A 22,980-nucleotide genomic window follows, 5' to 3' on the forward strand; every position below is an offset into this window, starting at 1 on the left:
GGGTGCCTTGGTGGAGGGTGTGGTGTGGTGACATACATCTGAAGGTGTGCCTGTATTCCTCTGAATCATATACAGCATTGTAAACCAATGGTACCTCAATTTAAAAAAAAAAGGAAAAATAATAAATATACCCAAAACATAAATAAACAAAAATCCTAAAAGTGAAGGGAAAACATTTTTTTGTTCCAATTTTCTTAACACTTTACTTCAGTCAATGCCCATACAGATGTTGGCTTATGATGCACACCTGAAATTTATATAATGCACTATTACTTCAATCAAAAATCATTTTTTAAAGAGGTGGGGAGAAGAATTCCTAATGGAGCCTGGTAATGACTTTGGGACTACCATGGCTGACGCTCTGGCATATGTCCGCCCAGGCTTTGATTTGCCTGAAGCTAAGCCAGAGGTGCGTTGCCAAGGCCTGGCTGGCAATTCTGTCTTCTGACACTTTAAAGGGCAAGCATGTGGCTCCTTGGAATGGCGTGGGTTTACTTCATCATGGAGGCAGGCATTGAGTGAGTGACTTTTCAGTCTATAAATTTTTCACCACCCATGGAAGACACTGCCAGTATGTTCCTCTGAACGTTACAAGTAAGTGGACTCACATTTCAACATGTGAGAGAAGTGTATGACTTAAGCCATGCTTTCAGGAAGCAAGGATGCTTCTCTCTGTAAGGAAGAAGGCTGCCTGCACCTCGCTGGCTGACAAGGATGGCTGGATGTCCCTCTCTAGGCAGAGATGTGTGCTAAAAGCTTTGTTGCAAGAGTCATAGCAACAAGAAGACCAGAGAGGGCCTGTATTGCTCAAAATGTTTTGTAACTGCCTTCAGAGCTTGCTGCAATTCTTCTTTCAAGATCATTAAGAGGGAGGGACATTTGCAAAGGTTTGTAAGAGGGAAATCCTGTTTTGAAAGAGTCAAAGTAACTAAAACCAAGTCTGGCCAGACTGGAGAATGCAACATTCTGGGCCCAAAATGTTGTGCCAGTGCCCTCCCAGGCCCCCAACTGGGTCACAGGGAAGGCAGACAGGAGGGTTCTTGGCCAGCTTCTCCATGGGCCTTGGGTCTGCTTACAGCTTGGACAGGAGACCCTGGACTCCGTGGGGTCCAGCCTAGATCACAGGCAAACCCACCAGAGGTCTAAATCAGAGCCTCAGCCAGGAACGAGGATCCATCCAGTGTCACAGTCTTGTCTTCCGGGTAGTGACAGGGGTGGGAGCTACAAAAGGAGTTTTCAAAGACCTTTATCTTGCCATCCCAACGCCATTTATGTGGCTCATGACCTATTTCCATGAACAACTTACAAAGTGAAGGTGGAAAGAGCAGGGACTGCTCTAAAGCTTATAACCAAATTGTTACTTATTGTCTAGTTTGTCTGCTGGCTCTGTAGCCCCATCACCAGTGGATGCCTTGGCAGTCTTTTGGGGATATTAGATGTAAAGCAAACACAGAATCTGCCTGGCCCTTGCCAGCCCCACTTCAGCTCTTGAACCCACTCCTGAGCACAGAACAAATGCAGGACCTACTCACAGTTGCTTCCCGGGGTTCAGGGAGCCCATGTCAATCTCCTGGTCAAATTCAGTGCGGAAGTCATCGAGTGTGCCGTCATCCCCAAAGGCCCCCCACTCCATGTTGATACACATCCGCCCCTCATCACCTTCCACCGTGTCAATGTGACGCATCTCTTCCATGTAGCAGGCGTTGCTGCCCGTACCTGGCCAAAGCAAGGGACTGTTCAGCATCTACCCATATCACCCTCTCCCCAGTCCCCACTTCCCTCTTCCCATTATCCTGAGACTGCCAGGGTGGCTGGAGTTCTTTATTGCAGGTTCCTGGGGCATTCTAATGTGGTACGATCCACTACCACCCCCAGTTCCACAAGTACTGGCTTAGCCCTCCACAGTGATAAACCATTTTCTTCTAATATGAAGTACAAAAGAACACCCAGGTCATGGAGTCCTCTTCTTTTTCCAGCCCACACACCCCCCTCACACTCACCCACAATGAGGGCAATTTCACAGTTTTGGTCATCATAACCACAGGTCATCATGGTCCCAACTGTGTCATTCACCACGGCCACAATGTCAATATCAAAGTCCTGGAGGGATGAAAGAGGTAGGGGGCTCTGACCTTCACCATCATAGGAAGGTCACACTCGCAAAGATGGAGAGAAAGAGTAACAAGACACACCTCAAGTGCTACAGGACTTTACTAGCCCTACTTGGAGCCAAAGGTCAGAACTGGAAATGAGGTTCAGATCCAATCTAACAGCAGCAGCTGGCTCCCCACCCTGCTTGCCCTCGTCATGGGGAGCTGCCTGGGGTCTAGTTTATATGCAGCACTGCATTGAGAGCACATCTTGGCATCAGTGTCTCCTTTTCTTTCTCTGTCCCTCCCTTCCTATAACCCTGTGACAAGACCTTTATCTTAACCTCTCCCTGCCCCATTCCACTCTCATGTCAGCAGCACCCCAACTTTCTGACTTGAAAATAAAATTCGGATCTTCTTCAAGTTAAGAACTAGGATTTTCTTGCACCACCCAGGTTAAGATTATTTATCCAGCATGCAATTTGAGGAGTCCAAAGACATCTAATATAAGATTATTGGTGTGATAGTCATTTAGCAATATATGCATGCCAAGGTATTATGAGGTACATTGTAAACACAGAGCTGTGTGTCAATTACATCTCAGTAAAATGGAAATAAAATTAAAAAGTAATGGGTAAACATACCAGGGAAGAAGAAAAGTTTTCATGCTGACTTGAGGATAAACTGGGAAAAGACTTCAGAGTGGACCACAAGAGGAATGTAAAGAGCCTCCAGACCTCACCTCCTGCCTCCCTATCCCCACCATCCCTACTCACCCCTCTTCTCTGGATGGCGTTCCGGATCAGATTAACCACATCTCTGCCTTCCACGCCACTGCACTTGAACCCCTTGGTCCATGAGACCAGGACACTCTGAAAAGGATCCAAGAATAAATATTGATTCCTCTAAAACACAGACCACTGATAATGATGTCCGCCACGGGCTAAACTGAAGTCGTGCTTGAATGTGTCTATTGCTTCCAGATCATCCTAGGAAGGAGCTACTCAGGTCAGGTCCCATCAAAAACCCAAGAAGGAGAGCAAATGAAAATGATTCCTTTATGATCCACTGCCCCCAAGAAGTGGAAAGAGCAGGCTGTAGAACTGCTAAACTAATATTTGTAGCCTCTCACCATTAACCCCAAGGTGTCTTTCTTTCAAAGATCTTTATCATAACACTTTAGATCAAAGGAGCTCTGGGCTAATTTCTCATTCTTGTTTCCCTAAGAAAGATAAAGACAATGCGCAATATATGTGGGGTTGCACATTGTCCTGCAAGGGTGATAAAGACACCCCCCTTATCTGATATTTCTTCACCATCCCCCAGACATACAAACACTCATCCAAAAGGACAGGACTCTCAGTACTCAAACCTCAGCACTGAACTGGCAGTGCCACCTCCAACGCCACAGCAGCTGGTGGCTCTGAGATCTTCCCAGTCCCCCCAGCCTAAAGAACTAAGCAACAAGAGTGTGCAATATCTTACCTCATCTAGCTTTGTCTGATGGCAGGGGAACGAGAAGGTAAAACCCAAGGGGAGCTTCTTGTCTTTGATTTGTAACTTCTCCATGAAGTTAGCCAGGCATTCAGCAATGTGGTCAAACAGCTAAGGACACACAACACAGACAATGAGCAGGGAAGCAAAAAGGGCATAGAGATCAAGAGTATGGACTTCTGGCCCAGAAACCTCGCTGGATGTGTGCAAGATATATAATCCCTCTGATATTTCCATTTGCCCATTTATTAAATAGGGGGATACCTATCCTTGCCCTCACAAAGTTAATGAAAGAAATTTTAAAAAAACATAGAAAAATGCATTATGCCTTTTCTGATAACCCTATACACACACACTTACACAGAGATGTATACATACACATGCACACATATATGTATATATAACCCTGTGAGGCAGGGGAAATCATAGCCAAAGTCAGGGCCCCCTGACATGGATGCACAGCTGGCTATTTTACCAGGAAGAGCAGCTCATCTACTGCCAAGAGGCACTTTAGTATTCCCACCTCTTGTGATTAGGGGAGAGTCTGGGACATTTTCTGCTGGCATTCTATGAACTAACTTAACAAAAATAAGTAACATTTATGTTTCTTCTCCCTTCTAGAAAACTAATTTCCTGGGGGCAATTCAAAGGACTTATCTTTGTTTTCTAACATCAAAATGGAATACCCAGGGAGTGGCTCAAACTAATTAGGGTTTTGTGGATAGGCAGTCTCACATTCGTGACCATGCTGACATGATCCACAGCACCCATACCTAAGAAAAAGCTGTATTCACAACAATCTAGCTTTCAATCAGCCCCAAAGCCCGCAGTCCCACGGCATCTTTCTTGCCCATTCAACATCCTCAAAGAGAAGCTGATGACCCTTCCAAATGTTTAGAGGCTGAGGTCACGGTCATTCTGGTACAAAAAATAAGCAGAGGCCAAAGGGACTGAGCAGATTCCAAGGGCCAAGTTGGTCTGAAGGCAAAATTTAAAAGCCAACTGGGTCAGGGTTGGGGGAAGAATGCTTTTCTTTTTTCTTATACAGGAGGTACAAGAACAAGGAAGATTCCACTAAACCAGGTGTTCCCAAAGTGTGGGAACATCTTAGAAATGCAAATCCTAGGGCTCTATTCCAACTAAATCAGAATTAGTGGGAGTGGAGCCCTCTAGGTGATCCTGATGCACTGGTTTGAGAACTAAACCACAAAAAGTGTTTGCATTTTCAAAGGAAAGGAGAGATTGGGGGGAGCAAGGTAGGCTGAGAGGCTTACTGGCTCCCCAGATGTCTGTGGTATATATGCTCAGTGGGCAGGATCCAGGAAGACAAGCTACCCCCTCTAGAAGATAGACAGCTCTAATTTAACTTCCAGCAGCCATCCTGTTCCTCTGTCTGATCATAGAATTATTTATAATTAATGGATTAATCATAGCTAATGCTGAAACAATCACAGCTGCCAAATTAATCACAACTGATGCTGAAACTCTCAATCTCCCAATCAAAACATTCTCAAGGGCAAAGTTAGGGCAATGAAAAGACCCTCTCAGAGGAGGATCACCTGTGCACCTGAGCCAACTCCTGTGCGCAAAGGTCAAGTATTTGCACATGTAAATAGGGTTTCTAGGTAAAATATTCAGTAAGTTCTGTTTTCTGCTGAAAAGTCGATCAGAGACAAAACTCGCAATATGGTGAAGCAAACTCCCAGCCCCTTTCTTAGTCAAAATGATTGTTAGTACATATAGTTTTTTTAATCCAGAAAAAGGAAGTTGCGGATGCTGTCCAAAGAGACACAGCCAATCATTACCTGTGCGGGTAAGGGGGGTTTTAGAAGGAGGAAAAGCAACTGCGTCATCCTGACTACTGCTCCCTCTCCAGCTGCATTGCCAACAGGGGGAGACAGAGGAAAAGTAGGTAGTGATGAGGTATTGAATAATGCGCTGCCCGATACAGTAACCATTCTGTCTCTATTTTTATTTTTTTAAATGTTTCCTTTTTTTTTTTTTTAAGATTTATTTATTTATTTATACAAGCACTGGGTACAGTCAGAAGCGCGGGAGGGCGAGAGAATTCACCAGAGCCAGAGCGGGGAGCAGAGCAGGCAGAAGGACCGAAGCACACTGCTGAGGGGAGCAGCGGGCGGCAGGAGAGGTCTGCGCGCCATGTGGGACCCTCCTCCAGTGGCCGGGGAGCAGCCGGGGATCTAACCCGCGCCGCAGAAGCTGCGGGCAGCCTTGCAACCCAGCGCTCAACCGCCGTGCCACCGGGGAGGCCCTGTCTCTATTTTTAATTAAATTTTTAAATAATTAGAAATTCACTTCTTCAGGTATACTTGCCACATTTAAGTTGTCAATACCACAAGTGGCTGGTGGCTACCAGGTGGTACACTGCAGACAGAGAACAGACCTACCATTGCAAAAAGTTTTATTTCCAGGGCCTCCCGGGTGGCTCAAGAGGTTAAAATGCAACCTATGACACTAGCGCAGCCACTGCAGCATGAGTTCGACCAGGGAGATACCCACATGGTACAGCAGACCTCTCCTGACTTGCCCGCTGCTCCCCTTTGCAGTGTGTTTCAGTAGATCTGTCTGTTCTGTTCCCCACTCTGTCTCTGGTGAATCCTCTCACCCCCCACACCTCTGGTCTGTACCCCAGTTCCTGTGTGTATAAATAAATAATTTTTTTTAAAGTTTATTTTCAGTAGTTAGAAAAACCTATACCTTTACCTACACCTCTTTAAAAGTGGTTAGAAGAACCTACACCTATATCTCTTTAAAAGTGGAGCACATCTGCTTCCATAATCAGAAGGCTATCTCCTTTTCTGTTAGTTTATGATGTAAGGACAAGATGCTGGGAAGAAGAGCTAACACATTCTGCCATAAAGAAAGCTCAAAGGGCATCTTTGTATAGACATTAGTTCCTTTTCCTTATTGGTCTGACAATCTGCTCATTCCTCTTCCCACAAGATACACTGAAAAATCTTAAGTGGTCCTATTACCATTTGTAATACCCTGCTCTTCAGTGGCAGATCAAGTGCTAGGAAACAGGTTCCCAGGGACTCACACTGCCCGCGGTTCACAGATCTTGAAAAGCCTTTACAGGTTTTGGGTTTGGGGATTTGGTTTGAACTTAGATTAATTTCACTTTTATAATCCATTTGTTTTTCTGTAATTAACAAATTGATATCTAAGATTCCATCCCCAGACCCAACCAAAAAGGGAGACGAGCACTTAGAATTCTACCACTGCAATAACAACTCTGAATTTCCTTCCATTTTAAGTGGCACACTTAATGTAGCATATAAGATGTTGATTTAGAATGATGCACACCTGAAACATATAATGTTATAATGCAATGTTACTTCAATTAAAAAATATATATATATAGGGCCTCCCCGGTGGTGCAGCGGTTGAACGCTGGGTTGCAAAGCTGCCTGCAGCCTCTGCAGCGCTAGTTCGATCCCCAGCTGCTCTCAGTCACTGGAGGAGGGTCCCGCATGGCGCGCAGACCTCTCCTGCCGCCCGCTGCTCCCCTCAGCAGTGTACTTCGGTCCTTCTGCCTGCTCTGCTCCCCGCTCTGGCTCTGGTTAATTCTCTCACCCTCCTGCTCTTCTGACTGTACCCAGTGCTTATATAAATAAATAAATAAATCTTAAAAATATATATATATAAATATATATATATATTAAAATATATATATATAAAATAAAAGCATTTCCTACCAGGTTTTTCTAGCAGTAGTTTCCTGCTGCTTTTAGACACACAGTATTATTTCCCTTTCTTGGGGTGAGGTAAGCACATATTTTCTTCTAGTTTTTGGTTTGTTTCATTTTTATATGACATTTTTTCCATTTATTCAAGATCTTTTGAATATCATAATAGTTTTATAGCTTTTTTCCAGGTGGGTTTCATAAATTTCTTTTTAATTTGGACTAAAACATTTTTTATGTATCCTGCAGCTGTGTGACCACCTCAATGGAGCTTAAGTCTCAGGGACTTAGCCTCCCTTGACCAATTCCGGCATTAAAGGAGGGAAAGGAAGCTTTACCCTCAGGGCCAGGCCCAAGTGCATATAAGGGGTCTAAAAATATTTCCAGGACAGGTACCCCTTCCCAGGAGGTAGTCAGGAGAGGTGAGAACAGTGGGCTAGAAATAGCTTTACACCAGTTGTGCTGGCAGGAACGTGTTCAGGGAGTCTCTGCATGGACAGACAGCAGCTAGAGAAGGGGCAGAAAGAACATCCCAAAGAAGGTTTCTAAACAGCAAGTGAAAGGGGAAAAAGTTCTCCTGGAACCCAAGAAAAGGGAATGATGACTGGACCTGTGGCCGTAACTCATTAACCAGCCAGATCTTCAGGTGTGGGGGCAGAGAGTGCCCCCTCTCTAGTCGGGTTCTCTTGTAGGAACTCTAAAAAGGGAGAGGCCACACACAGGATCTTATATTTGCAGAACCACCAGAGACCCTTTGGGGAGTACCTCCCAATCTGCAAATAGAAGCAGGTGGTCAGGATGCAGGGCAATCATGGTGCAAGGAGCAGCACACCCATAAGCCACATCGTGCAGCCTACCAAGTAGACGGATCCCCCCAGACCTGTGCAAACACAGGCTCTGGTCATATCAAACTGACTTTGTATCTCACTGCTGGCCCTCCCTACCCATGTGATCTAAGGCCATGTCAATCTTTCAAAGCCCAAGTCTACATTTACAAAGCCGAGATAACAAGACCAGACTCACAGGGCTTGAGTAAGGGTAAAAAAGGGGAAATCCCCACAAAGTGTGTCTGTCCACCCAGACACACAACAGATCATGAGTCAGCCCCAGCCCCTGATGACTGCCCATCCTTTTCAATACAAGGCTGAATTGAAGTGTTTTGGAGGGGGGAAGGGTAAGTGAGGAAATACCTGGTCATCCAGGTAGACTTCAAGCCTGGAGGGAAAGGACCAGAAATTTGATTCTCAGCAAGGAGCAGTGCCCAGTGCTCATGGCAATTCCACCCCTGATGTTTATCTTTCTGGCTATTACTGAGGATTCTCTCTTGGCTTTCACATTTCTTCTCCATTCACCCCTTTTATGGTATAGTTGTTGAGAACAACCTGACTCTAGAAGCCACTGAGGTATGAGGATAACTAAACATGATTTAGAGCCAACGTGGAGGCACGAAAAACCAACTGCAATGCCAGATGGGATAGATACCCCAAAGCTGGGTTTTTGGTGTTTTCTCAACAGAGTCTCATCCCTGTGTACAAAACCTCTTCTGTTTTAGACAGTCAAAAGGGAGACGGGCAGGTTTCACTGCCGTGAGATGCAATGGAGCAATCACGAGTGAAAGAGGGCTGTATGGGTGACCACAGTGGCTAGTGGAAGTGTCAGACCACAGCTGTATTCTAGGGGTCCACAGAGGGCAGATCTCACCACCACAGGTGACCAGCCACCTGACAGTGGGCTTTATATAACAAGCAGGGCATGCAAGCAGACCTCATAAAAGATGGCAAATCAGAATACCCCCTGCTGCAGCACATCCAAAACCCAGGGACTCAATAACATGTTCCCTGGTCCATTTGTACCTCTCATGACCAAGGTCCCCGAGCCCCACTTCCAGGCATGTAAGGGGACAAAAAGGCAGAGAGAGGCCAGGAAATGTGAGTTTCAAGAAAGGCCTCAGTCCACACAGGAGAAATGTTTACTTCTGAGGGGCATAGAGCCCCCAAGAGCACCCTGAGAGAAGGGTCAGACCTGGGTCCCGCTGCCTCGCATGATGTCCTCAGGGATGGCGTAGATCTGGTTCTTCATCTCAACAGTCTGGAGCCCATTGTCTGGTACTCTCACCCAAAGCACACGGAAGTTGGTGCCTCCAAGGTCCAGAGCCAGGAACTCTCCATGTTCTGCAGAGAGAGGAATGGCTAGTAAGTTCTGGGAAAAACAGCAAGACCAAGACTTAAAATTTATGAAGTCCCAGCAAAATCACTGGATGCCCCTGGATGACAGGGTGGCCAGTAGGTCTTACGTTTTTCTACACACATTTATTTATTATCGGATTCTTTTCCTCAACACTAAGCACTCTTATATTACATTTACAATTCGCATATGTGAGACAGTTTCACAACCAGTCATGGAATACCCACCTCCACACAAGGGCCGTGTTCCTAAGCGCCCTCAGCCAAGGCCCTATTGAGTTCTCAGGGCCCATCAAGCCCAGCACCAAAAGTCCAGGCCTCCATTTGTTCTTCATTCCCCCAGGTCACCCAGCACACTGCTACAGGTCTGTGAGCCTTCTGCCAGATTATGATCCTGATACAAAATTTACTTTTTAATATTTGCATATGATGGTAACAGTGTTCTACAGCAGGATGAGAGAGGCTCACGTGGGGTGGAATGGAGTCCAATTGGCTCTAAATTAAGAGGCCTAGGAAATAAGCCAAGTGGAGAATGCAGACCTCAAGGTATGTAATACAAGAGTCAGCTGTTTCACTCAACTGTTCCATTCAGACAAGCCACAGAGCTAGGGCAGAAGTGGGAGAGCAAAACTCCACAAACAGGTCAAGATCTTCAGGTGTCGCCCCTAAGGTACACAAGGAAGGCCCTACCTTCCAGGAAACAGGAGTGCAGACAGGAAACATCCAGATTCTAGACAACAATACTGCTGGCTAGTAGTCCATTGAATGACACAGAATGAAAGTGCTAAAAGGGAACAGGGGCCAGAGCCAGGGTTGGGCCCTAACACCACAGACCAGGGCAGAGGGGGAGGCGAGCTCACCCCTATGGCTGCCCCCTCAATCAGTACTGGCTCCATCAGACTTCTGCTGCTCTACCTTGAATCTTCTCTAAGACACAGGGTCATTTCCTGGGGGATTCATTTAACTGCATGTTTTTCAACATTTAGCCCCTTTCCCAATGGGACTCTGATGCTGAAATAAGGTAAAATGGATGAGAGGATGAGGGAAATACCCTGAATAAATAGGTCAACAAGGGTTTATTCTGTCCTCTGTAGCTCTAGCAATTTGGTCCTGAGAAAAGCCACGCTTCCCCAGTTCCCCGAGGGTATCACCCACAGCCCCTACAGTACAGGGCAGCAACTTGGTGAATATCACCCACCCTAGAGACAGTGGGACTCACCTCTACCTTGGTGGTTGGATAAATGGAGACTGGCCTGGGGCCCATATGACCTTTGTGAGACCACCAGCCACATTTTAACTGCAGCAATTTCCTGAGCCTCAGGCCTGGGAACATGGTCCCTCACAGGGTTGTCATGAGGGAAGAAAGAAAATAATGTACCTCAAGCACCCAGCACAGAGCCAAGAACTTAGGACATGTTCAATAAGTGCTAGAAACTTTCCATCCAGGCTCTTGGCAGACACAGCCTAACACCCTCCTTGAGTTTTCCAGGCCCAGTGTTACAGAGAGCACAGACTGACAGGCTAGGGGAGACTGAAGAAATCTGTCCCAAAACAGCCATTGAATCTGCTCCAGTGATTTCGGCATACCTCCTCAGAGGTACTAACTTTCCATTCCCTCCCTGGCATGTGGAATGCCCCCTCCACTAGCTGCAGTAGTTAGACAGCTAGAGTGACCTCAGACCCCTCTGGGGTGACTCTGCCCTCCCCGTGGCCACAAGCAACTATTCCAGGCACTCAGGTTCTGAGCCTCCCCTGTAAAAGGGAGCTCAGCCAAGCTGTATGGAAAACTATGTAGTAGTTGTCATGAGGATTGAAAAGGAAAATTCAAGATGAACTGGCTGCATCAGCACTCTGAAGCCCAGGATACATGCAGTCTGCTGAACTGGCAACAGAGGGGAACTGAGGCAACTGAAGCTGACCCTTGTTGGTCATGATTCAAGGCCAGTCCAGCTGGATTTACTAAGGAGCTCAGCTCCATCAAGAGTGGTGGTTTGGCTTATTTTCTGATGGGATGAAGGGAAACCACAAATAATAATGTGCTGTTGATAATTCCATTCCTAGGAAGGAATGCCATTCCCTGGCTTTCCTTTCAGATCTGCCAGAATCGACATTCCTCTGCATCCCTCCTCCCCAGCACACCCTCCACAAATATACAAGAACACAGCTACCATAGCCAAGGGCTATATTCCTTCCAGAGTCCAAAATCTGAGGCAGACTCAGCACCGTGTCTCCTGGAGCTAAATCCTAAGGTGACCCCTCAGGACAGTGAATCTCTTCTCCTAGTACCCACCTCCACATGAGAGGCCCTCAGAAAGAATGGTCAAGAGATGGGTGGGCAGACTGTGATTTGAATCTGACTCGCTGCTTCCCTGCCTGTGTGGCCTTCCCTGAGCATGTCACCTCACCTGTAGAGCACAGCTCACACTGCTGACTTTTCCTGGGGTCCTGAGGCTTGCGTGAAATACAGAACAGAATGTGAATATGCACATGGCAAGCAGTCAAGAAATGAAAGTACACAAGCCTCACAGCAGAGAGTCCTGGAGGCCCAGAGAGATTATTTTGCTGGATGATTATAGTTGAGATTTGAGGCAATATATTAAGGTAACATCCGTATTGTTTTTGTTTTGTTAAACAAAATATTTAAGTGCCAACTGTGGGATTTATATATGAGACCATCAGGTAAAGTGCTTTTTTTTTTAATGCTAAACATGCTGTTATATCTAGAAAATAATTTCAATTTTTTTAAATATAAACATATAAAATATAAACATCTGATTTTTTACAGGTTCAAACAATACAGAAGTGGAAAAGATAAAAAGCAAACATTTCTTTTTTCTCCACCTCCCCAAAATAACCATGAAAAGATGCAATTGTTTTATAAAGACAGTGGATACTATAACAGACACAGCCCCCAAAATATGGTTTGAATCATTGATTTTTAGAATGTGCATTTGGAAGAGATTGCCAAATTCGCTTCCTCGAGGTTCTCAGCAATTTCTACACAAACCAACAGGTGGATTTCACTCTCTTCATGTCCCTTGTGATTTGGAATTACTGTTTGCCATTTCCTAGGTCAAAATGGTGTCTCATTTTTTTTCACTTGCTTTCTTTCATTTGTGTAAGGTTAGATTCTGAATACTGACCAGCCTTTTGAATTCCTTTTTCTGTTCATTTCCTGTTCATCTCTTTTGCCTTTAAAAAAAAAAAATCTTCATTATTTTTTCAACAACGTAAAAGAGTTCTTTGCATATTAAGGAAAACAATTTTGTTGGTTGTGTATTTGCAATGACTTTTTTCCAACTAGGTGTTTGTCTTTCAGTTTTGTTCATGGTGTTTCAGTCACACAGAAATGTGTTTTATGTTCTCAAAATATTAGTGGTTTCTAAATTATTTCTTGTGTCTGTAGAAAGTCTGAAGAGGATTCTAAATGTCTCCAACTCCTTCTAAATATGGCCACCATCGTGGCTAATATAAAGGAAGCAAGATTTCACTATAGGATTTGTTCAAATATCAAGTCCATCTTCATGTGACTTTTTTGAAAAATGAAGCCCAGAAACTGGTCTGTATCGCTCTTGTTCCCAGAACAGAGTTTGGACTTTCTCACTGACATATGAATTATTATGGTAACAAAATAATGGAAAGACAGAAGCAGGTATGGGAGGATTTAGCTGACTGAAGGCTCAATGTGTAGATGTGTTTAGCAGATGAGAATTTAACTTCTGTTAAGTGATGGTCACTTTGTCTGTAAGCATCTCATTAATCCTCAACAACTTTGTCAGCAGTATATACCAACTTTCTGGATGACAAAACCCAGGCTCAGGTCAAGTAATTAAAACCAAGCTTCTACTCTCAGTCTGACTCTGTAGCAGCTTTGCACAGCAATGAGCAAAGAAGCTGCTCATGAAAAAGTTATAAACCTCAAATAAGAAATTCTTCAGTGACAATGCCAAAAACATAAAACTAGAGGTGACCTTCAACCTCCAAGCTGGCCTGGGTGGCAGAGGAAGTGACACTACAATTAAGAAGTTGAGTTACTTGGTTAAGGTCATGCAGCAGTAAATGACCCTGGGTTTGAATCCAAATCCATCTGACCCCAAAGCCTATGCCTGTCCTATTGCACCACACCCAGATATCTCAAAGTTCTAATTCTTAGAAGCTGAGGATTATCTGGCATAGAATCTGGGATGGGAGCAAATCAGATATAAAGTGGTAAAAACTAAAGCAAAGACACCCTAACCTTTATCAGTAACTGCAGCCCATTTCCTGGGCTTATTGATGGGCCAAGTGTCCTCAGACTGGAGCGGAAAGTGGCAGACACATTCACCTGGCAAGAGGAACTCAGGGCCTACTAAAGTTTGTTGGTGCAGCCTTTTTCCATAGCCACAAATTAGTGCCATCTTATATAATTATAGTGTACAATTTGCAAGCCCTTGCTGGTAACCCTCTCCAAAAATAGACAAGAGAAGGGCTATCAATCCTTTACTGAAAGAAAAAAGTATTCAAACAAGTAATGCTGGCTCACAGTGAAGAGGAATTGGCACTAAGAGTATAAAAAGTCAAGCCACCCTCCATTAAATTGCCCAACAATTAAGAATCAAGTTGTTCTCTCTGGAGTTTGCTGACTCATTTCCCATCCTGGACTACCATTCTAACAACTTTCAGTAAGACGTTATCAAATAAGGAAGGTCAGCAAGATAAGGATTTCAGTTTCTCCTGGGAACTAACCTGTCCCAGAGAAAGGCTAAAGAGGACTAAAATGGCATTTGACTAACTGCTAGAACATAAAAGTTACTGTCATCTTAGTTGACTTGGCACCAGTAGTGAATCTGAGCAGGCTCTAACTCCAGCATTGTTAAAACCATACACTAATGGTGGCCTGGTACCTGACAATGTCCCAACTCATCTTTGAGGGGTGAAAGGCAAGGGCCAATTGAATTTTACAACAGGGTCTATTTCCAATCATTATTAACTTGCAGCTAATTAAAATAGATAGCCACCTATTCATCTCATCAGGCATTTGGAGCAATGTGCCAACCAGCACACTACAGTGACTTGCAAACAGGTTTGGTTTGGTTTGGTTTTTGTTTGTTGTTTTTTTTTGGGTTTTTTTGTTTTTTTTAATTTTTAAGCAGCAGTGCCATTTCATCCAAGGCAAGTGTTCAAAAGTGGCAGTGCCCTGCCTGGTTAAGGATAGAGCCTCACCCCAGGACTTCATCACCACAAGTTCCAGAAGACCCTCATACCTTTTATTTTTTATTTATTTATTGTTGCTGCAGAAAACCTTAGGAAGGCACAGGCTGACTTGTTCCATGGAGTTAAAGACTGAAGAGCAAGGGAATCACAGCTGTTAGAAAAGGAAAGCATCAAAGAAATCTACCTGCCCTTTGCAGCTGCTATTCCCTAAACCTGGAATGGAGGCCCTCACTCACACACACAACAGATATCTATTTCTCTATATTCAAGGCCCAAATACTATCTGGTCTCAGGAAAAGAGAAAGCCCCCTCTGCACATAACCTCTCATACCATGCTCCTCACATTATGTGGTCATCATTTCCCTAGGCCACTGGGCTGTGAATAGGGCCAATTGTATCTTAGCAGCTTCTCCAGCAACTCCCTGGACCTCAAGTCCAGAGCTTGAGTGTGTGTGATGGGGGAAGGATTGATTAGAGGGGTGGACCCCACCTCAGGCAGGTACCAATCCAGGATCAGAGGCTATTGCTATCCTCTCCCCTATCTACCGCTAATGCCCCCGTGCCCCAGGCTCCTTCCTTACAGTCACCCTTGGGTCAGGATCTTCCTTCATCCCCACTTACAATGGGGCCTCATACCTGGCTAGCTGGACGCTGTTGGATACTTTCCAGCCAAGTGGCGGTCAAGGCACAGGGCTCCTCAAAAAAAAATTGACAACACAAGACTGCCAGGTCTTAGTGGATGGGTATGAGGTCATCAAGCTGAGCAACAGAGACATATACAGAAGTGTGGAAGTTCATCAATGACATACTGAGAGAATGGTATGTCCAGAGTGTCTGCAGCATATAACACTTGTGACATGGCCACAAGTCCTTGCAAAGGCCAAGGACTTCGGGTTTATAAGCAGAATTCCAAATTTGTGTTTCCAAAGGGGCTCCAGTAGCACCATAGAAGATACATCTAGAACCAGGGAGGCTAGTTTGGAGGCTGCTGTGACAGACTCAAGCCAAACAGTGATTAAGACCTGGGTCCCAGGGTGGTCAACCACCCCAGCTATCCCAAGACCAACATGGAACTTTCAGTGCTAAAACCCAGAGCAAGTCACAGATAACCAGGATAGCTTGTCACCCTAGGGCCATGTTAAATCCAGTCACTGAACCATTAGTTCTTCCTTGTTACCCAATACCCAAGACATGCAATCTTGACCCCTGAAGTCAAAGACACACATTCAAAATTTCACATCTAGTTTCTTAAGTCCCTATAATTCACTGCCCCTAAAGGAATCTGCTCCTAGCTACTCTACACTTGAAGAAACATTTTTGGGGACACCAGGTGATGGCACCATATGTTCCAATCTTCCTGCATAAAGTCACTCTGGATTGGAGGGGACTTTGTTAATTCTTTAGTTTTCAAGTGCTTGCTGGGACACCACAGTGGAGCACTCTAAGAATGTAAGGCATGAATTCCAATTGAGAGGACAACTAAAAAAGAAAAATGTCCAGGTCATGGGTAGGTAATCAGCAAAATAACCTTTGGCAGACATGGGTCTCAAAGAACGAATTTCCCACGTACCTGGAACCACCAATTACTACCACCTCTGGAGGCTTCTTCTTATGCTTCAGGATGCCCACTACTCCATTATTATAATATCAATTTCTACTCAATAACACAGGAATAAAGAAGTGACTTCATGTTATTAAAGTATCAATTCACACAGTCAGTTAATGCAGGTATCTGGCATAGCCAAGGAATGGGATAATCTGATCTCCTAAATGATTGGTTTTCAAACCATTTTAAGCAATGGATGCCCAATGTCAAAGTGTAGCAATAGATAAAAATGGAGCTGCTCCAATTGAAGGGAGGAACCAAGAATATAAATGCATTGTAAATACCCCCAAAGCTCCCAGCACACCACAAGAAAGCCGCCTCCTGGTACTTCTATACTCAGGAAATGTTTCCTAGTCTCCAAATGTGCCAGTCACAAGAGGTATTACAATAGCTCCACAGATGTGAAACCATTCTTCAAAAGACAAAAATAAGATTATATTTCAATATTGTAGAGGCATTGACTGTGTTAAGATTTCCAAGCAGGCAGACCTGCATTCAAATCCCATTTTGACAGATAATAGCTAAATGACTTGGGGTAAATGATTAGAAATCTGATAACCAGATTTTACCATCATTTATTTATTTTTTTAAAAGATTTATTTATTTATGCATACAATAGCTAGAGTACAGGCCAGAGGTGTGGGGGCTGAGAGGATTCATCACAGACAGAATGGGGAACAGAACAGGAAGATTGACTGAAATACACTGCTGAGGGGAGCAGCGGGTGAGCCAGGAGAGGTCTGCAGCGCCATGTGGGTATCTACCTGGCCGGGGATAGATCTCGTGCTGCAGAGGCTACAGACAGCTTCATAGGTTGTGTCTTAACCTCTTGCAACACCCGGAAGGCCCTTACCATCATTTAAAAGGGAAAAGTAATAACTCATCTCTAGCCAGCACCTTCTCCCCTTCACTTCCCAGGACACAGAGACACACATACAGTTTTTGGTCAAGATTCAATCCAACAAATGCATAACGTGTTTGGCACAATGCCTGGTGCTTGTAAATGTTTAATAGACTAGCTGCTATATATACATTTGTTATAAATACAATATTCAGTTTATAATGTAGGCATCAAATAAGCCCTCTTGTTAACCTGTGTGTATACTGGTTATTGCTCTATCTCCATTACATGACTGTTATCATAATGCTAGGCTACCGCGATAAGGGCTTCTCTAAGGTTTTATCTGCTTCTATATAACCTTTCACCAATCTAGTCTATCATATTGTGTGCCTGCTTTATACGACCCAGTATCATTCTGTAATCATTTCATCTGTGAAAGCAATATCTCCCCAGAACAATTTTCACTCTTCAAAGGCAGAGTGCAATGCAGCTTGGCACATAGCTGCTCCAAAGAGGACCAACGTTCCAACTCTGCCTCAGAGGGGATTCTGTTAAACTGGTTAAACTAAACAACGAGCCTGAGTTATGAATGGGAGAATTAATTCATTGGGTAGCAGTATGTGGGGTATATAAGCATAAAATACGCCATAGGTGATGTACCTAAGGGCCCAGACACTGGCAAACAAACCAAACCTTCTACTTTCTCCCATGTGACTTTGGGAAAGTTGCCTGATCTCTCTAAATCTAGTTTCTTTTTTCATAAACAGGGCTCATAGTGCCTACCACTGTGAGGATAAATAAAATCACTTGAATACAGTGCTCACCGGCATTTAGCAGCCCTGCACTATTTAAATATCATCATTGCCATCACCATCATCATTCCCTGCTCTCTAGGAAATTAAATCTGGCTAGAGGGTGGAGATATACTCACCTGTGACAGTAATTCCAATTCAGGGAAGTGTGGAATGGCCAATGAAGCAAACTCTTCATCTTACTCTGCCTTGTAAGACATCTATCTAAACACTCTAGTCAAGACAAGGGTGATAAAGACACTACAAAGATATTTACGTCTAAACTGGAATAGTTATAGATTTTCAGATGGGTTGTACTTGAGCTTCTTATTATAACTGTACAAAGCCAACTCACATTTATGATCTATTAAAAAACATCACTCAATTTGTTCTACAAATGTCTGTGCAGCAACATTGGCCAATGTAAACTATAAATTTTATGGTCACAGTGTCAGGACTACATTAAAGTCCCAACTCTGCTACTAACTGGTCACAGGTGACCTTGGCAAATACCATTCAATCCTTGTTTAGCCTCAACTGCCTTATTTTTAAATCAGGAATGTCTTTCTTGTAGCATCTGCATGGAAAGTAAAACAGATTATTTATGCAAATAGGCTAGCGCAGATTATGTATGTAAATAGGGGCTCATCAAATGGTGTCAATTATTCCTGTATTTTCTCTTGAGATGGAAGTGCCCCTCTGTAAGTCAGGTCTCTGACTTTGTGGAGAGACCCTGACAGGACTGTGTCTGGAGCTGGTACTGCTGTCACATGCAGGTGAGGACTGCCTACATAGAGGTTCCTGGCAGATACAAATGAATGATTTCTTTACTCAACTCTGCACTGCAGGGAGGGGTACAGACAAGACATACTGGTGAAAGAGGAACTCCTCACACATTGTTGGTGGGAGCATAAAATGGTTCAACCACTTCAGAAAAAAAGATCTAGCCATTTATTATAAATTAAGCACACACCAAACTCTGTGATTCAGCAATTCCACTCCTAGTTGTTTACCCAAGAAATTAAAAACATGTGTCCACAAAGAGACTTGTGCAAAAAAAAAAAAAAATTAAAGATATATATATATGTTTATAGCAGCTTTAGTCATAATAGGCAAAAACTGGAAAGAGCTCAGGTGTCCACCAATATTCATGTTACATAGGATTCCAATCACACCTTGGAATCAGCAACCAAAAGGAATAAACTACTTATACATACAACATAAATAAAGCACACACATTAGGATGAGTAAATGAAGACTTGTATGAAAAGGAAATGCTGTAAGACAGTATTTATTGGAAGTTATAGAACAGGCAAAACTAATATGCATAAAAATTTTAAAACAGACCCCACCCCACCCCCGCCCCGGGGGTTAGGGACAGGGATTTCCTGGGAAGAGGCACAAGGGAACTTTCTGGACTAATGATAATGTTCTTTATCGTGGTGGGGTTGTATTAAACAGGTGTACGTAATTGTCTACTCATCAGACAATACTTAAGATTTGTTATCTCACTGTATATAAATTTTAAACAAAGAAAAAAGTAAATATAGGACTCAATTTAATAAGCTACATACTGAAGTTTTACAATTGAAATAAACTGGTTTCTGCAACTTACTTGGTAAATGCATCAGATAAAACACAATGAGCTGATAGATGGCCAGAGTATGATAAAGCCAGTCTAGTAAAATACCAGTGTAGAACCTAGGTAGCCTATATGCATGTTCATTATACATTTCTTTCAACTTCTTTAAATTGGAAAAAAAAATCCAGAGCATTTTTTAAACATACCCTGGCAGACACCAAACTTAATCACCTGATTAAGATATTTTTGAACCATACATGTATGGCCCAATTATATAATTTCATTTGCATCTGTGCCAACCACCTTTCTTCACACTCAATGGTCCACAACATCTATGAAGTGCAGGTATTTTAGAATCAGCTCCCATGAGGCTTGGTGGCTGTTGACATTCCCTTCCTTCTCACAGAGAACTCAAATCATGACCTGGAGGTCATTTTTCTTTAATATAATGGAGATTCTGTCATAAATGGGAGAACTGAAGCCAACTGAAGCCTCCTGAAATCTCCCCATTTTCTATCAGGACTTTAACATTAGACGGGTGGGATATGCAGAGAAGAGAGCTGGGACCTGGTCCTCACTCCATAATGCAGGGCCTCTGGCTGATGGGAGTGACCCTCATACCTGCTCCCTCCAAAAGAAAGGACCTGGGAGGCTTACTTGCTTTCTTGGTAAAACAGGTGCTGGGCATGCCTCTTGCTGTGGCTCACCGCAGCTGTGTGGAGCTGTATTTTTAGCACACATGAGAAGGTCATCTGTTCAATTCTCCCCTATAGTCTCAATTAGCCAACCCCAGGAGGTTTCCTCTTTTGCAAATGAGGAAATGCAGGATCAGGGCATAATTGAACTGCTCAAAAGCAAACAGCTTGAATTTAACCCCATTTACACCTAGCGTTCTCATCCTCAATCCTCACATGGAACTACTTCTCAACCCTGGCACTACATAGCCAATTTTGCAATGCTAGTCTAGGACCAGACTGGGAGGGGGTCATTTAAAGCAGCAGCTTTCTATATAACTAAAGGCTGGAAAAGAAATGAGTGGGATCCTGACTAAAACCCTTTTTAAATTTACTCTCTTTAGAAAAGAATAATAGATTGGGTCACATTACATTTAAGAATAAACATTGAGGGCCTCCCCGGTGGTGCAGCGGTTGAGCGCTGGGCCTCTGCAGCACCGGTTCAATCCCCAGCTGCTCCCCGGCCACCAAAGGAGGGTCCCAAAAGGCGCGCAGACCTCTCCTGCCGCCCGCTGCTCCCCTCAGCAGTGTACGTCTGTCCTTCTGCCTGCTCTGCTCCCGGCTCTGGCTCTGGTGAATTCTCTCACCCTCCCGCGCTTCTGACTGTACCCAGTGCTTGTATAAATAAATAAATAAATCTTTAAAAAAAAAAAAAAAAGAATAAACATTGAAATCTGTTTCAATTGTATATAAATATCTGTGTTTGTTTCTTGGCATGAGTATGTAATACAGAAAAGCTAGAAAGTCACTGATTTAAAGATTAGGTCCCTCTAGATTAGAAACTTAGATCAGAGATTTACTTTCCCAGATTAGAAAAGTAGCACTGGAAAGGACTGAGCTGAGAAAGATCAGCATTGAGCAGACACCACTAAAGTAAAGTTCTCTTGCTTTCTATGGGAGAGCCGCTGCGGCCAGCAGCTTCAGCCACAAAGCCCAGACCGACCTGGGTCAGGAAGCAGATGCATCAGCAAGGCCCAGGGTCTGCGTGATCACATCCAGGAGAAAGGCCAGCAGTCCCTGCACGAAAGTGCGCCCTCAGTCTCCTGTCTCAGCACTTTACTGGGATACTAATAACAAAGGAGAATTTCCACTTTTGACAGCAGGACTTTTCTATTGAATAGTCATCAATCCTCACTGCTAACATGCCATAACTCATAGTCCGAACTGACAAAAACTAAAATTGCTAGCCTTGATGTTGACCACTTTCAATTACATTCCCTCACATTCCTCTCCCAAATTCCATTTCCTTTTCTGTCTCCAAAAGCTACTCCTATCATTTATCTTCTGTACATTCTCCAACTTATGTCCCAGTAATTTTGTGATGTGTGTGTATCCATAAACAATATACAGCTTTGCTTTGAGGGCTTTTTTTTAAAATCTATATTCAACTACTGAGGTACATGTTCTTCACTCATTGTTTTTCAGATATATAAATATTCATATATGTTCACTCATGCAACTGTGCTGTATAGTATTCTGTCAAGTAGCTATTCCATAAACTGTTTCCAATGTGCAGTGTTCCAAGCAACACTGTTATAAACATACTTAGGCATGTCTCCTTGCGTTCATATTAGAGTTTGTTGAAGATATAGTTGGAAGCAGAATTGCTGGGCTGTCAACCCACACATTTCAGCTTTACTAGTTATTGCCAACTAACTAATAACAACTATCAGTAATTTGGTGTATATACTTTATATACCAGTACACACACACATATATAAATGACTTTACAAAATATAGATATATCTACTTCATGTTTTATACTAGGTCACAGAGGACTGCTTTCTGCACTAACTAATCAGTGTCCAGCTGTGGACTTTGTAAAGGTTTTAAGAATTTTCTTAGTGTGTAAATACACTAACACACTAGCTCTAGTACACGGGCAGATCAGGCTGAGACTGCCAGATACACATCTGATTTTACAAAGAAGAAGAGGCTGAGTTCCAGAGAGCAGGGGTGAGGAGCTGGCCCACAAGCCCCCAGCCAGTGCAAAGGAAGCAGGGCTGGGGTCTGGGCTTCCTATAGTCTGTCTACAGTCCTCAGGGGCACTTGCTCTGCTTCAATGAATAAACCATCCCAATACATGCTATTCCTTTTCCACGCCATCACCATTTATACAGTAGAATTTGAGGTTACAAAAAGGCCCCCTGGGTATCGCAAAAGTGTAAAAGGAGAAAAGGGGTCAAGTCCTGCCCCAGACCCTTCCATCCCAGAACCTGCAGGATCAGCCTCTGGTTCCTGTACTCAGTCTAGGTAACTCACATTCAGAGGCCAAATGCCTACCTATGCACTTCAACACAGGGCAGAGATGGAATGCCAATGCTCCCAGGGCGCTGGCCTGAAGTCAGGGAAGGAGACTCAATGCCGCACTGTGCAGGGCTGCAGCAAACGTCAAGAGGCAGAGAGAGATCTCAGTGCCTCTGATGTCATGAAAGTAAGGAGAAGAGGAAACTGCCTGTCCCATACCTGGTTCTTCCCAACAAACCGATCCACCGCCTGTAATACAGGCCAGATATACAGACAACCCCACTTCAAAACAGTTCAGCTGAGCGTGTGCTGCATGTGGCCACACACCTGCCACAGCTCCAGAGCAGCCTTGATACGTGGCCCTTGGCATAAATGAGCATGAATCCTGACTCAGCCTCTCATTAGCTACATGATCTTAGGTAAGTATTTGACTATCCAGCTTCAAGTTCTTCATCTTTAAAAAAATGTAGATAAAATCTACACCTACCTTAGAGAGTTTTGTGAAAAGTCAA

At 43.8% G+C, this 22,980-nt stretch overlaps 1 protein-coding gene across 1 annotated transcript in view; it reads right to left on the reverse strand.

Moving 5' to 3' along the window:
- HK2 (hexokinase 2) overlaps positions 1-22,980 on the reverse strand; it is a gene marked incomplete at both ends in the record, with an annotated part of 56,122 nt that overhangs the window by 16,132 nt on the left and 17,010 nt on the right. The window contains 5 exons of the mRNA XM_084234691.1: positions 1,533-1,716; positions 2,001-2,100; positions 2,867-2,962; positions 3,576-3,695; positions 9,314-9,462. Of these exons, the coding sequence (XP_084090817.1) occupies positions 1,533-1,716; positions 2,001-2,100; positions 2,867-2,962; positions 3,576-3,695; positions 9,314-9,462 (649 nt within the window). The remainder of the gene's footprint in view (positions 1-1,532; positions 1,717-2,000; positions 2,101-2,866; positions 2,963-3,575; positions 3,696-9,313; positions 9,463-22,980) is intronic.

Source organism: Talpa europaea (genome assembly GCF_964194135.1).
Source record: "Talpa europaea genome assembly, chromosome: 6".
Lineage (NCBI taxonomy): Eukaryota > Metazoa > Chordata > Mammalia > Eulipotyphla > Talpidae > Talpa > Talpa europaea.